Genomic DNA, 16,748 nt, shown 5'->3' on the forward strand with positions numbered 1-16,748 from the left:
GGCCTTGAAACCTCTCATGAGTCTGAATCTGTTGGGTTGGGGGTTTTTTTTTGTTTGTTTGGTTTTTTTGGCAAGGACTTGTTTGTGCATTTAACTGATTTTGGGAGACATGGGGAGTTTATGATTCTGCAGGTCTTGAACCCAAGTCCATGAGGTTGTCAAGTGAGAATGTTACCCCCATGCCTGGGGGAGGGGCCATGGCCCATCCACTTTTCTCTACAGGCCTCCCCACACTAGTGCCCCCCAGGCCAAGCTGGCAGCTGGAGCCTGGCTAGGGAGCCCGGGCAGCATGGGGCGCTGCACCGTGGACCCTCCACCTGCCCAGGGTGGGGTGGAGGGGCGAGAGCAGCCTCCAGCCCATGTTCCTGCCTCTTGGCTCCCCACCCAGGGTAGTACCACAGCTCCCCACAGCTGGTTGGCCATGTGGCTCTTACCGTGGCTGGGCTGCAGCTCCAAGGCCCCATCCCCCAGTAAGAGACGGGTCATGGAGAGCCCACGGGCAGCTGTAGGGAGCCGCAAACCCTCCACCTGCCCTGGGCAGGGGACCCCCGGGCTGGGACATGAGCTGGGGGCTGCGTTCATCCCCCACCGCATCCCAGGCAGGTGGAGGTTCTGCGGGTCCCGGTCAGCTCCAGCTTGTGACTTGACCGGGGTCGGGACCTGGGGCAGAAGGGGCCACAGGGGGAGGGGACCCTTAGCCCCTCCCACTTTTTTGGAAGGCTCCACCACAGCTGCCCCCTGCACTACCACACTGCAACGTCACATAAGGGAACTGATCTAATAACCCAAAGGCAGAGGCTGTAGCTACTGATTCAGCTAGGTCAGGTGACTAGCAACAGACTGCTGATTGGACCAAGCATAAAGCTTCCTGTCCCACCTCTTGTCACTAGGCCAGGTGCTGACTAGATCCTTGAGACCAACTTTCTCCTTTCTTCCCTGCGTTCCTCTCCTTGCTTGTGTTATCACACCTTGATTCTAGTTCCTGTCTCCTCACATGGTTTCCACTTCTTGCTCCTGGTTCCTGTGTCCCTGCCCTAATTCCAGTGACTTACTCTGGCCTGACCCTTAACATGACTTCTGACCCCAATTGCAACCTACCCCTTGGTGTGACCCTGGCACTGACACTTCATGTGTCTCCTGACTCTGACTCTGGATTCACCCTTGATATGGCTTCAGACTCTGGCTTTGACCTTTGGTGTGACTTCTGACTGTGACCCTGACTCCGCTCTGGCTCTGATCACTAGTTCAGACTGCCCAGTTACAGGACCTGACAGGGACTGATTAATTATTTAAAAGAAATTCATTTGGGAACCCCAGTAATTCCCAAATCCACATGTCAACTTTCAGGGAATTTAGATACAGAACATTATAGAGAAAACATAAAAATAATAAAAGAATCTGCACGCATGCTAATAAGCTTATCAGAATTCATCCGAGCTCTCTCAAGCACTCTGGCAAGTATAGTCTTTTAATACACCACCCTATGGATATCTTTGTATTACAAGTCCATCAGAGTTTCATCTCAGAACGATAAAAAATAAATAAAAATACATATTTTGTATTTGAATTACTTCTTGTTTGTTTTCATCTCTTGCTGGCTCAGGCAAAATTCCCTTGAGCAGAAGGATCAGAATAATCAAGAGTCTAATTTATTTTTCATCTGTTGATAATTAATTCTTCATTTGTTTAAATATTTTGCATGTGCAGTGAGGAACTAGGAGAATTTATGGAAATGAAAGGTGCCAACAGCCCTGGGATCCTTGTATTGACCACTGGCCTCAGCAAACCTTTCATGCGCCTGGATAAATACCCCACGTTACTCAAAGAGCTTGAAAGGCACATGGAGGTATATCTTATTAGCATTTATGTTCCATCTTAATGATGATTTGACAACAGTTAATTTAAAGGTACATGTCAAGCATGTTGGGCCCCAAATTGTGTTCCTTGTCTCTCCTTCTCTCCCTTCTGCCTTCTGAACAGTGCTCCAGTCATTTAAAAAAAAAAAAAAGTGGTGGTGGGGGGGGGCAGAAAGCACCATCACTCATAAAGTGATAGTATTGGAGGTACCAGAACACCATGATAAGTGCCAAAATGGCATTCCGACACGACTTGAGCCCTGCTTCTAAAATAAGAGAGGCAGTAGGCTTACAACTCAGTGTAATCAGATTAACTGAAAAACTCAGTAAGCGTAAAGCAAAACCCACTTAGGAATCTGAATTTCTCACTGATTGATCTGATCCACAAGATCTCCAGGTGGATTGTGTTCTGAACCTGTCTCCTAAAAACTGTAATTAAGACTATTCTAAGTTTTATCTTACAAAAAAGGATTTTTTTTTCATAGTAGTGGTCTTGTCGTTCAAACGCTCCCTACTTGATCTAGTCTCACTTACTTCTGTTAGACTATGCCTGACAATGAGACCTGGAAGTGTTCTAATGTGGTGGTGTTTGAAGGGCCTAAATTTGCATTTAAATGTTTTATTTTAAAAAAAAATTGAGGGGGTGGAGTTGGTGTGTCATGTCTATGATTTGCCTGCTCTGATAGTGTTCCATGTTAACATAGCATGAAAAGAAGAGCGTGGTTAACTGTGACAATAGGAAAGAGCAATATAAGAGTGTAAGATATATGTTAGCCTTTTTAAAGGAGTACTAATGGCAGAAACTTAAGTTTGAAAGTAATCCGTTGAAATCTAAGTCAGGTATATTTTTACAGACACTGCCTCATGGGTTCATGAAAGAATAGCGGTAGTAACATCCTGAGAGTTTCTGCATTCTTGCTACAAGTGTTATATCAATGGAAGGAGGCAATGAAGAGGGCATAAAGAGGAGAACAAAAAGGGTTGTTACAAAGTTGTCTATATTGTAGTTACTATACCTCCTAGGAAACATTTCATTACCATCACCGGGAATTACTGTACTATTGTTTTTGTCTTTAGGATTATCATCCTGATCGACCAGACATTCAGAAATCCATGACAGCCTTCAAAAATCTTTCCGTAAGAATTCTGAAGAGTAGATGTGTGTTTATTTGGGCAAATGCTTGCTAATTTCATGCCCTGTAAAAGTTAATATTTTGACATGTGAAATCTTTAGAAATGTAGGGCTTGATGCTATGCTCAGGCCAGGGCCGGCTCCAGGGTTTTTGCCGCCCCAAGCGGTGGGGGGGTCGTGATCGGTGGCACTTCAGTTCTACTGCTGCTTCATTCTTCGGCAGCAGGTTCTTCCCTCTGAGAGGGACCGAGGGACTCGCTGTTGAATTGACACCGAAGAGCTGGACGTACCGCCCCTTCCCCTTGGCCCCCCCAAGCACCTGCTTGCTGAGCTGGTGCCTGGAGCTGGCCCTGGCTCAGGCATAGTGAAGTATGTGGGAAGTGTCTTCTGGCAGCCTGTTCCAGCTCTTGTTTGCTCAGTCCCACTGGAAATTCAGGCAGTACATTAGCAGCCCTAACTTATTATCAGTTGAAAATTAGGTGTAGCAGAGCTCTGCTTTACCCCCTCCCTTTCCAGTCCACTCCTTGCTCCCAGATCATCCCGTTTTTAGCTTTACACCAGAAGAGGCCTCACCTGCAAGAAGAACTTGTCTCTGGCCTCCTCCAGCCAGTTTATGGCCTCTTTGTGCACTTAGGGAATGTGGCAATAGTGGGCTAAGGAGTCCAGCCTATAGTGTACGTCCCTAGTGCAAGGGCGCTAGAGTAAAAATGAGCATTACATCACTGAAGCCCAGAATGGACGAGCTGAGAGGCTCCTGATGATGGGGATTAAGACCTGCCAGTTCTAATATGGGTATGCAAGCAAAGAAATAAGAGGTGTGCTTGTTAGTGACATATGTGTGCAACTCACTAACACTTTTTGTAGCTACTAAAATAGTCAACATTGTGTGTTTCCTGTTGGATAGGCCTGTGCCATTAGTGTGACTTTGTAATATATATTTTGTGGACACTTTGAGACCTGGGGACACTTTTTTGGGGGTTCTGTAAAAACAAGTAGGAGGAAACAGTCCCTGCCTCCCAAGAGATTCAGACCAGCTGAAACAAGTGGAAGAACAAACAGCAGAAAGGATAGGGGAGAGGGTATGAATTAGATCTGTATTCCTGGTTTCTGCTGGGCTAGCCAGTTATTGTTTGGGAGTGAATAATAAGCATAACATTAGAAGTGGCTGTAGGAGAGCCTTGAAGAAGAACAAGGTAGTGACTTTTTAAAGGGATGTTGAGATCATTAAATTAAAAGAAAAGTAGTAGTTTTGTAATTAACAATATTCACACAGACACCACCTTATTAGCACCTTCCCTATCTTTAACAGGCGCAATGTCAAGAGGTACGGAAAAGAAAAGAACTTGAACTCCAAATACTGACAGAAGCCATCCGCTGCTGGGAGGGAGAGGACATTAAAACATTGGGCAATGTAATTTACATGTCCCAGGTCATGATTCAGTGTGCTGGAAGTGAGGTAACGCAGTTCAAGTTTTCATTAAATATTTTTCTGTTCCTCTCTTGCAATTACAATTAACAATGAATAATGGATTGTACGTGGTAGAAACAAGAAGACCACTCCAAGAAAAAAAATATAGACTGAACAAATTTTATGTCGTATTTTGTTTAACCTAAGTGTCCTTATAAACGGGGAAACTACTTTAAGATGTACAAGCTCAGCTAAAAGCTGACTAAATTGTATAGCCAGATAGAGTTGTTGGAAACATTATAAAGTCTTAAGGGGTGAAGTGCAAATTAAAGAGAATTTTCTCTGTGTATTGGTTACATCACAAAATAATTTGCCATGGTATCTATTACTATATGTAAAGACAATTTGGAAATACTTATTTTATGTTGCTGTTGTCCCAGACATACTCCTCCTTGGTTGATGGGGTTTTTGGACACCTTCCTCAAATATTAAATATTAAAAAGACAAAAATCAGGGGACTGAGTGGCTCTGGGGAATTGTAATGCCTTTCACCTTGAGGTCATTGGTTTAATGCCAGCTCTGCTTTGTTGTGATCGGAAATCTTCACTTTCTGACCCATGTGCAGTGTCCTATATAAAATAGTTGAAGATCGTTGTCTCAATTTCCTAATACACAAGCAACCATGTCACAAAAACCATCACCACGGTTGACACTAATTGACAGGTTTGTTGGCAGACAGGCCAAAGAACTGACTGGACCTGGATTATGAGTTACTCTCTAGAGGTGGTCTCTGTGTCACGATTGAGGCCGGACCTATAGCAAACTAAATTGAAGTGGGAAGGCAGGGAAAAACTCAGGAGTCGGGTTGCGAAGTTTTTGCATAGAAAAATTTAAAATATCAGATGCACTATCCTGAATTTTAGAAGATTTAAAAACCATTTAAAATCAAAGCTTGCACCAAAAAAAGTAATGATACAAATCCAGATTTCTGCCATAAGGCAACTTGCCACTGTAGCAGGTTAGGTTCTTTTATAACACTCATAAACATATGTCTTACCCAACAAAACCCCAGACTCCCTCAAATACTCTCATATGTTTTATCTCTTATCAAATGCATATGAAAACATTGGGCTGGATCCTCAGCTCAGGTCACTTAGCTTATTGGCCATGAATTTATAAGTAGCTGTGCAGTTTATCCCAACTGAGGAACTGGCCCATAGTATACACAAATATTGAAAAACTCCATTTAGAATACTTTGGATTAAGAGAACTTTTAGGAGGGGCAGGGAGGGAAAATGATAAATATTTTGCTTAAAAAGAAAGACAACTCCTAAACAGAGAGAGCTAGCATGAATGGAATGTCTCATATGCAACAAGAATCCCTTGAGTGGCAGTATAGTCAGTTGCTACTGTTGAGGTTTATTTCTTCAAGTAACTTGCATTATAAAAACCTGAATACAAGATCTTGTCACAAACCTTTTTGAACAGAAAATTGAGTGCCATTTGATTCCTCTTATTGCTGAGCACATATAGGTTTAATTGTGCTAAAAGTATAGTAGTATTGGTACTACACCAGTGAATGTTTTTAAATAAAAAAAAAAAGTTAGGGTCTACTGCCTTATATTTATTTATTTATTTATTTATTTATTAATTATTTTCTTTGTTTTTTCATAAGGAAAAGAATGAAAGATATCTTCTTCTCTTCCCTAATATTTTGCTTATGTTGTCTGCCAGCCCTAGGATGAGTGGGTTTATCTATCAGGTAAAACAGATGTTTTAACCATGGTTATTTACAGCAAACTTAAAAAAAGCTTTCTAAACTTCTTTTCACTTCTCTTTCTGTATGTATTCAGTATGTATATGTACTCTGAGAGGCAGAATTGTCCAGCTCTTGGGATCCTGGACTGAGAGTCAGGAGACCTAAGTTCTGTTTCTGCCACTGATCTGCTATATGAACGTAGGCGAGTAACTTCATCTCTGCCCTATTGTTTCCCCACTACTGATACTTTCTTTTGTTAAGTGCTGTTAGATTTATAAAGGAAAATGTGATATAAGAGCTTATTAATAATAATACATAAACTGTTAAGCATCCAGGTTGAGAAGTCAAGCACTCAGAAATCAGGAAATGCCAAAATTAAGGTTGCCCATGCAACCTTCATTCAGTCTCCTTATGTGTATGCATTATGGTGCAGTCTTTAATTCTGTAATTGCATACTGCTTTTTCCACCAGATGTCCCCTTTTTCATTCAGTGTTTTTTATAGTCCACATTCACAGTGTGGCGCCAGGCCTTATTTAACATTCACTGTCCGACTTCTGCACTGAATAAAAAGTTAACAGCTTCCCCATGGGTGTTTCTGTGATGCTGTCACCATAATAACCGAGTGCTTAACAGTCATTAATGAATTTGTCTTCACAATATCCCAGTGAAGTGACGTAGACACCTAGGACTGAATTTACTTTGCATTATACAAGACCCATGTTCGAAGCTCAGCTTCCATGGACTTCAGTTGCAGCAGTGAGTGCTTAGCATTTCTGTAAATCTGGCCCCCGGTGTCTCATGTTAGGCACACTGAAAATAAGGAACATGCAGTTGGTGACCACTTTGGAAAAGTTTGGTTATTCTTCGTGTGGTGAGCCCAATGGCTATTCACTGTGGGTGGGCACACACTGCAGGCACACAAGACAGGAAGATTCTTTTCTAGCAGTGGGCATTGGGTCGTGCCTACACGCTGCACCTCCTTGTGCTCCGAACTAAGGGCATAAGGAGCAGCGCGGACTGAACGCCTCTCCAGTTCTTTTCTACTGCTCATGGTACAAGATGGAACTTCACCAGTGTCCTCGGCTGTGCTAGTGTTCCTGCCTTCAACTCAGGTTTCTTTGTAAACAGTTATTTTCTGTAGTTAATTAGTTAAATAATTAGTTAAATAATTAGTTAAATAATGTAGTTAGTTAGTTTGAGGTTAGTTTCCTGGCTCCAATTCCTGTCTGGGCTACCCTCTGGTCTTCCTGGTTAGTGAATATGGGAGTCTCATATTCCGCCAAGTGTGAGCTTTGTTGTTCTTTCCAACCTTGTCTGGAACAATCTCACAAATTCCAAGTTAGGAGGCATCTCATGGAACTCTCCATGAAGCCACAGCCAGACCCTGGGACTTCTGACTTCTCTGTCCATAGGTATGATCTCCCTGTTAGTGCGCCTCCAGACCCGGCGCTTCCCAGTCCTGGGTTATCTGAGTCCAGACTTAAGCTGTCTAGCAAGCAGAGACGGGAGAACAGAAAGGAAAAACAGCCTCATAAGACGTGAGAGAAATCCCCTCCTAAATTCTCTAAGGGCTTGTCTACATCACAAAGTTGCAGCGCTGGTGAGGGGGTTACAGCGCTGCAACTTAGGAGGTGTACACATCTGCAGGGCATCACCAGCGCTGCAACTCCCTGTTTGCAGCGCTGGCCGTACTCCCGTTTTGTCTCAGGTGTAGAGGATCCAGCGCTGGTGATCCAGCGCTGGTAATCAAGTGTAGCCACTTACCAGCGCTTTTCTTGACCTCCGTGGAATAAGCAGGTATCCCAGCATACCTGAGGAAGCCTCTGGTAATCAAGCTGGTCTCCTTCCCCGGTTTGCTCTCGCGTTCCCCGAACCCCGAGCAAGCAGGTCTCCTTCCCTGCGGTTTGCAGGGTGGTTCGGAGAACGCGAGAGCAAACCGCGGCGAAGCTGGTCTCCTTCCCCGGTTTGCTCTCGCGTTCCCCGAACAAGCAGGTCTCCTTCCCTGCGGTTTGCAGGGTGGTTCGGGGAACGCGAGAGCAAACCGCGGCAAAGCTGGTCTCCTTCCCCGGTTTGCTCTCGCGTTCCCCGAACCTCCGTGCAAGCAGGTCTCCTTCCCTGCGGTTTGCAGGGGGGTTCGGGGAACGCGAGAGCAAACCGCGGCGAAGCTGGTCTCCTTCCCCGGTTTGCTCTCACGTTCCCCGAACCTCCGTGCAAGCAGGTCTCCTTCCCTGCGGTTTGCAGGGGGGTTCGGGGAACGCGAGAGCAAACCGCGGCGAAGCTGGTCTCCTTCCCCGGTTTGCTCTCGTGTTCCCCGAACCCCTCTTGAAGCCGCCCAACAGCGCTGCAGTATGGCCACATCTAACACCACTTGCAGCGCTGGTTGCTGTAAGTGTGGCCACTCTGCAGCGCTGGCCCTATACAGCTGTACTAATACAGCTGTAACAACCAGCGCTGCAAAATTTTAGATTTAGACATACCCTAAGAGATCTGCTTTCCTTCTACCCTTTCTAAGTCAGGCACAGAAACTTTGTGCCCCAGTATAAGTGTGTCTGGAGCTCCCTGGGAGCATCGGCCAGTACCAGCAGTACTGAGAGCCAGGACACCCAAACACCGTCCCACCTTTGTAAAGGAATGGTGTGGCCCAGCATCAGCAAAGGAGAGGAGAGAGTGGTCAACCTCTGCACAAGTAGTTCTGCACTGCAAGAAGAAGAGGAACTTGCCACTGCCAACACCTACTGCCATCCCAAATCTGTACCATTGGACCTATCTGTGCATAGAAGCCCCTCCTGTTCTCCACTGGGAGTCAGAAGTCCCAGGGTCTGGTTGTGGCTTCATGGAGAGCTCCGTCAGATACGTCCTAATTTGGAATTTGAGAAATGACTGCATACAAGGTTGGAAAGGACCTAATGGTGGAGTTGCTGCTTCTCTCAGATCTGGTAATCTCCAAACAGCTTCCTACACAGTTGGTATGCCACTTGCCAGTCCCTTCCACCAGCCATGGCATCAAGCTGCCACCACTAGTAATGCACCACTCACCAATTCCATATGCCAGCCATGGCATATCAAGGCATGTGGTAAAAAAGCCTCCACCTGTGGATGCTGAGGACTGTTATTCCTCTAATGAGTTTGCAACAGAGGATGATGCACTGGCCATTCCAGTGGTCTCAAGCCAATACACTAGCCCGACAGGGGTTCCAGAGACTCATGGGTACCCTGTCGCCTCCCACAAGTCATACTGTCGGACTTGGGACCAGAGGTACTCCCACATGAGGATTACCTCTGTGCCCATACAACCCTACATTCTTGTCCTATTAGGGTGCTCTGGATCCTTACAGTAGGCCTTCTGGCTACATGGGATTGGAGCAGGAATATGGTCAGAGATCACCTCAGTGGAAGAGCCCCAATTCCCTCATGAGCGCTATGAGGAAGAACAGCCCAACCAGTGAGTACTGCCCAAACCAGCTATGGTTCTCTCCTGTTCATCTTCCGATGAAACAATGATGCTAGCCCCGCCTTCTCCACCTAATGATTGTATCTCTTGAAGAGGCTTAATGTACAGGTTCCTCTGGAGGAAGTTCAGGACTTTACTCACAAGTTTCTAGACATTCTCCAGCTACAAGCCCTGTCGAGGTGGCGCTTCCCATCAACAAGGCGATACTGGAATTGACTGAGGCTGTTTGGCACACTCCAGCAGCCTATGCACCAGCTCCAAAAAGGACATTGAAGATACTTTGTTTCACCTAAATGGGGGACACAATATCTGTTTTTTTCCACCACATCCCAAATTCACCGGTGTACAGGCTGTTACAGAGCACAGTCGTCTACACTAGCTTTGGTCTTCCCCCTCCGAGAAGAGTGCAAAAATAACTGGATCGTCTCAAGAGAGAGAATTTCTCTTCCACCAGCTTACTGTTTTTGATAGTATAATATGACTTTATTAATTATCATAACCTGAGTTCACTAGCATACTTTCTTATGAGCTCAGATCAAAGTTTCAAGCTATCCTGGATGAGAGGAAGCTCATAGCCTGGTTGTTCCTCCAGGCATCACTAAATGTAGTTGATACCACTTCCTGCTCCATGACAACTTTGGTAGTCATCAGGTGGGCTTCTGGGTTTAGTTCCCTGGGGCTCCCTAAGGATGTCCGAGCAACAGTGGAGGATCTCCTCTTCTGTTCAGGGGGGAAAAAAAGGATGAATCATTTCACTTATTCCTGGGCTACCCTCCAATCCCTAGGGATTTTACGCTCCAATTCTTTGGAGGAAGTACTTTAAACCACCTCCTTACAGATAGCATCCCACTTCCTAGCCCTTTTTTCATCAATGGGCTTATGAGCCAACCAGGACTGGCTGACATTGCTTATGAGCCACCCCTGTTATTAATTCCTCCTCATCAGCAACCCCTTGCCAAGAAGTCATTTTGATGGGATCATCGAAAGCCACTAGCCTGTCACCACTCAGCTGGATACTCCCGCCCACTTTGGTGGCCACCTGTTCTGCTTCTTCCCAGTATGGCAACATAGCAGACGAGATTGTCCTGGAGATCATCTCCATGGGTACATGACAGAATTTACTTCTGTCCCTACACTCAAATCCCCTTCCCCATCCCTCTTCAAGGACTCATCTCATGAGAGTTTTCTTAGATAGGAGATAGGCTCCCATCTTCAGCTAGGAGCCATAGACCCCATCCCTCTTCAAGGTTTCTATTTGAGATACTTCCTTGTTCCCAAGAAACAAGGCAGATAGACCTATCCTAGGATTTCAGACTTCTAAACATCTTCATAGCCATTTGAGATTAAGGATGACCATCCTAGTCTCTACAATCCCCTCCCTCAACAAAGGCGACCCATTTACAGTTCTCGATTTGAAAGAAGCCTATTTTCGTATAGACATGCCCCCGTCCAGAAGAAGTTTCTGTGCTGTACGGTGGGCCTAGATCATTACTAGTACAGAGTCCTTCCCTTCAGTCTCTTGATGGCCCCAAGGGCATTAATGAAGATACTCTCTGTGTTAGCAGCACACTTGCATTGCCAGGGCAGCCTTGTGTTTCCTTATCTTGATGACTGACTTCTCGCAGAGTAATCATCTCAGGAAGTCCAGTAGACTCCCTCCTCAGCTTCTTGCAGTCCTTAGGGCTACAAGTAAAGCTAGAAAAAGCCCACTTCAGTTAGAGTGCCTCTGGGCTTGACTTCAGTCAAAGCTTGCTTACCTCAGGACAGATTCCTCATAATGACAGACCTTCTTGCCCAGCTCTGACTGAATCCCCAAATGACAGCTTGTCCTGTCTGGTCCTTCTTGACCACATCGGCGACTGCATGTACATAACACCCTTCTCTAGGCTCCTTCTTCGTTGCTTTCAGGAATGGCTATGCACAGTATAGGTGAGTTGTAAACCCTCAGATCATTCTGTCTTTCAACTGGTGGGAAAATGAGAAAGTCCCTTCTATTCTTAAAGAAACTAATCAGATGCAGTCTTCCTACTAGATTGGGGAGCACTTCTGGACAACCAAGTAGCGCAGGTTCTTGGACCCAACAGGAATCTGAGCTACACTCAGTCTATCTGAACTTTGAGTAGTGCAGGAGGCTTGCAGAAGGTTTCTGCCTTTCCCACATTTCTATTGTGTTCTGATCATGTTGCACAACTTAACTACAGTTTTATACATAAACAAGCGCAGGGGGTCGCGAGGTCTGCCCATGTTTGCACAGAGGCCATCAGGCTCTGGAATCAGTGCCCCTGACACCAGGTCACCCTCTCAGCAGTGCACTTTCCCAGAATAATGAACACCTTAGCAGACAGTCTCAGCAGACATTTCCACAGGCAGCACTATTGGAAGCTTCACAGTTCAGTGGTACTGAACATCTTCCAGCTTGTGGGGTGAGGGAGGGGTCACCATCATGGGACTACTTTGCACTCCAGGTAAACAAGAAGTATCCAGCCTATTTCTCCTGTGCTGCTCAAGGGCACATTTCCAGAGGGGATTCATTTCTGGTTCAGTGGTGAGAGTCACTAATGTATTCTCTCCCTCTCGCCTCCCTCTTACTTTTAGTCCTGAACAAGTTTAAACAGGACAAATTGACAGTGATTCTGGCAGCACCTACATGGCTGAAACAGTTTTGGTTTACCAGCATCCTCCAGATGTCCATGTGTCCATGCATCTGCTTGCACAGTTGCTGAACCTCCTGACTCAGGATGAAGGGAGAACCCTCCATCCCCACCTGACATCCATTTACCTCGCAGCTTAGTGTTTGGATTGGCATCAAGCATGGAAATATTGTGCTCAGAGGCTGGTGAGTTCATTCTCAAAACAGCAGAAAGGGTTCCACAAGAAAATACTATCCTGCTAAGTGGAAGAGATTCTCCATCTGATGCATCGCCAGGTAGCTCAACTAGACTCTGGAATCTGTGCCATCTTGGAATATCTTATCTTCCTCAAGTCACTGGGACTATCCAATAGTTTGTTGCACAGGCATCTGACAGTGATCAATGCTTTTCATTCTCTAACAGATATTCACCTGCCCTACAACTATGAGGTTTCTAAAAGGTCTAGTCCGAACCTTCCCTCCAGTATCAGCACTGAGTCCTAACTGAGACCTCCGTCTACATCTGTCAGCATTTATGAATCTGCCATTCAAGCCCTTAGTCCCCACTCCTTTCCCCATCTTTCCATGGAAAGTAGCCTTCCTAATGGGAATTACTTCTGCTTGGAGAATAGGGGAGCTTGTGATGCTTATGGCAGACACTCCCTATATGGTGTTCATAGGGATAAAGTGTCCTCAAGTTCATCACAAAGTTTCCTCCAAATTCCGCCTGAATCAGATCACACATTTACTGATGTTCTACACAAAACCTCACGTCACTGGAGAAGACAGAACCCTTAATTCTTTGGTTGTTCATGGAGCTGTTAACTTCTGTCTGCAATGAACAAAGCTCCTTAGAAAATTCCCAAGCTTGTTCATCTCCTTCACTGAACGGATGAAATTTTATCACAAAGGCTGTTGAAATGGATTTTGGGCTGTATTTGGCTGCGTTTTGAACAAATGGAAACCCATCCTTCTCGGGGTGAGGGCTCATTTGAATACAGTGCATGCTACCTCTGTAGCTTTTCTCCAAGGTGCACCTCTCCAAAAATCTGAAGAATGGCAACATTGTGCTTACTACGCACCTTTACCGGGCACTAGGCAGTGGTCCAGATTACCTCAGCAGGTATATCCTTTGATTCAACAGTCCTGACTGTATTCTGTCATACAGCACGGATCCTCACACTCTCCTCCTCTTGTGAGTTGTCTACAGTGAATAACCATAGGGACCAGTGTTTGAAAAAGCAAAAATAGGTGGATATTTGTGGAATTTCCATTTGTGTATATACTTATTTATACTGGAAACCTGATTCTAAGAGTTCGTCATCCAGTTAGCACACAGAAACATACCATGTGGCCTATATATCCCATTAAAATAGCTCAAATGTGGAATATTTGAATGAGCTACAGACAAAAAATTATGTGCAGTAATTAGTGAATCATCTTAATTTAATATTAAGTAAACATGAGAACTGCAGTCTGCTTGCAGACCATTTTGGGTCAGAAAAAGAAATGTAATTTGTTGACTATGTTATTCTCTGTGAATTACGTGCCCAGTTCTGTTTAAAACCTTGGTACTCTTGCATAAAGTGATGTTATAGCCTTTGATGACAAGAAGGGACAGGTCCTCAGTTTTACATGTCATCAGAAAGACACCTCCACTGTGTCATAGGGTCTGTTGGCTGGTGTCTTGGTTCGGTACTGTCTCAGATAGAAGTTCCATCTATAGTGCTGAATTATCAACTTCACTAAGTGTGGAAATATGTGTTCCTAGTAGGTCTGAAATCCACAGATGGTCAAGGTCCTCTCTTGGTGAATTTGCATTGTAATGTATTTACATGCACTACCCGTAGCTTGGGCAGATTTCAGATTGACTGATGATATTAAGCCCAGAAGTTGTCCTTGGCACAAAAAGCTATGTAATTTGGTTATTTTTCCATGGAATTTTAAACATTATTGATGATCTAATGTGTGCGTTTCAATTTACTGGTTTATCATCTGTTTGCCTTTTTGAATTATGCATATTTTAAATGTGTATATGTTTAGCTATTAAACATCTTTGGGTTTTTAAAAAGAAAAAAAATGTTATGACTTTTCTAGGGAAAACTGCCAATGACAGGAATGACCATCACAAAGTTAGAAGACAGTGAAAATCACAGAAATGCATTTGAAATAGCAGGTAATGTTCATGAGCATTTCTGTTGATTTTGTTTTTGTTTATCATAGAAACATAGGGTTGGAAGGGACCTCAGGAGGTCATCTAGTCCATCCACAGCGCTGAAGCAGGATTAAATACAACTCGATCATCCCAATTCATCTTACCTGTTCTTTAAAACCTCCAATGATGGGGATTCCACAGCCTTCCTTGGTTTAAAATTAAAAAATAAAATACTGCCCATCCCAGCTGTGTGTGCCCTTGACACTCAGTTTATTTTGTATAATTTTTAACTCCACAGTTCTCTCCTGTGTACCCCAAGCAGCACATTTTATATTAAACATAAGCTTTTCCCCCGGCCCCTGTCCCCATCAACACAATTGCCTAGACCCTCACAAATATTTTCTCCCTCTATTCCCTTTAAAAGCAAGGAACTAAAGACAAGCCTTGTAGCCTGTCTCTAACAGTCAGCAAATTCAGGCTACTTCTTGGGACCAAGAAAGGAAGAAAATTCTAGAGGATCTCTGGCAGAGAACTTTCTACCAGAAGCAAACTCCCATCACCAAGGGGCCTCAGCTCAGGTTTCTCCACTGGTGGTTTGTCGTGGGAAGAGAGGCAGTTGCTTAGGTATATTCCTGGCCATTTACTGTTTTATAGGTCAACACCAACACTTACAATTGCCCCAGAAACCAAAAGGATCCAGTGCAGGGTACTGAAGACAAGTTTTACATGCTCACAGAAAAATATACTGCATAGCAAGAGGGCTGCTCTGCTGAATTCTCCACCTGCTTCAGTTTCTGGGTAAATTTAAGATGTAGCCCCAAGTAGATTCTATTGAAATAGTTTAATCTCAGGGGGATGAAAATGTCATCAGGGTCACAAGGTCTACAGCCAAAAGAATAGTTGCAACCTCCTGGCTATATGACTTGGGAGAAAAAGCCAAAGCTAGTTATTGCTGCTACCAATTGCTGCTTTCAGAGGCAGCTGAAAATCTAACTCACATACCTCCTAGCAAACCAGAACAACCAAGGACCACCCACCCACCCACGCTCTTGCTTGCTCTCTTCTCAGTTAGCAGCACTGACATCCTCCTAATGCCCTCCAGTTGCTTTCCCCCAGGTGACCAACTCTCACCCCAGATTTGTTATCTAGATTAAGTGTCAGGCAGCCAGACTGGATCAGTGCCACCACTCTCTTTTAAACATTGAGTAGTGCAATCAACTGTTCTGGCCAAGTCAAATGAAGTGGAGACTCTAAGCTGTGTCAGCCGCATGCTGAAGATTCAGCAATCCATGTCTCCTCACTAACTGTGTGCCTTAATCTTGTGGTTCTGTAACTGTATAGAGTCTAGGGAGAAACTATAAGGTTAGATGCTATATGCAGAGTTGTTGCAGCCATATCGGTCCCAGGATAATAAAGAGTCAAGGTAAATGAAGTAATATATTTTTTATTGGATGCTGTTTTTTGATTGATTGTTTTTGGTGGAGGGGCCTCATCTGTGTTTCTCAACAGAGACCAAGATGACTTTAATTGCTCGATCAATTTCTTTGCATAAACTTTCCTTAATAAAGATTGCAAAATGGCCTGTGTCTATAAAGACAGACGTCTGAAGAAAAATCTATCACAGTGAGGAAAGGGGTTGAAATATCATTCGTTCGGACAGATAATACACTTTTAAGTCTTTGTTCAGCCCTTAGATACTACAAGGATTCAGTGCGTGACAAAAAACTATTACTATTTTAGTGTTTCTAAAGAATAAAATAAAGTTGTATTTTAGACTTTCTAAATCTTGTATTTTCTTCTAGGAAATATGATTGAGCGGATATTAGTATCATGTAACAACCAACAAGATTTGCATGAATGGGTGGATCATCTGCAGAAGCAAACCAAAGTTACAACTGTTGGGAATCCCACTATTAAACCTCATTCTGTGCCATCTCATACCGTAAGAAATACTTTAGTCATAGGGGCTGAAACAAAAGCATTTGCTTGAGTTGTTAGGAGAAAGATTATCTGGATTATGAATCTCATACTACTGTGTAAATCATTCTGATTTTTTTTTCACCAGTAACAGGAACCAGATGTTTTAATTGACTCAATTTGTTGTTTACCCAATTTGCTTTATATATTTTCAAAATTAGAAGAAAGGTTTGGTCACTCGTGCACAGATACAAAATATATTAATGTAATTTAACAGTTTGGCTTCAGGAGATGAAAAAGAAAACCCTCAGGAAATTTGTGGTAAAGGCTGAGACTCCATCTCTAGCTTTTTGTTGTTATGCCTGAATATTGCATTTGATATTTTCCTTTAATTGTCCTTAGAATAATGGGTTATACTGCATCACGATGGCAAAGCAGGT

At 44.0% G+C, this 16,748-nt stretch overlaps 1 protein-coding gene across 6 annotated transcripts in view; it reads left to right on the forward strand.

Moving 5' to 3' along the window:
* The window catches only part of ARHGEF7 (Rho guanine nucleotide exchange factor 7), a 220,589-nt gene that overhangs the window by 150,188 nt on the left and 53,653 nt on the right, over window positions 1–16,748 (forward strand). For all 6 annotated transcript variants that reach the window (XM_030568714.1, XM_030568751.1, XM_030568722.1 and 3 more), the window contains exons 10-15: window positions 1,708–1,846; window positions 2,934–2,993; window positions 4,298–4,444; window positions 6,072–6,158; window positions 14,334–14,412; window positions 16,194–16,333. In XM_030568714.1, the coding sequence (XP_030424574.1) occupies window positions 1,708–1,846; window positions 2,934–2,993; window positions 4,298–4,444; window positions 6,072–6,158; window positions 14,334–14,412; window positions 16,194–16,333 (652 nt within the window). The remainder of the gene's footprint in view (window positions 1–1,707; window positions 1,847–2,933; window positions 2,994–4,297; window positions 4,445–6,071; window positions 6,159–14,333; window positions 14,413–16,193; window positions 16,334–16,748) is intronic.

This window comes from Gopherus evgoodei, chromosome 1, assembly GCF_007399415.2.
Source record: "Gopherus evgoodei ecotype Sinaloan lineage chromosome 1, rGopEvg1_v1.p, whole genome shotgun sequence".
Classification (NCBI taxonomy): domain Eukaryota; kingdom Metazoa; phylum Chordata; order Testudines; family Testudinidae; genus Gopherus; species Gopherus evgoodei.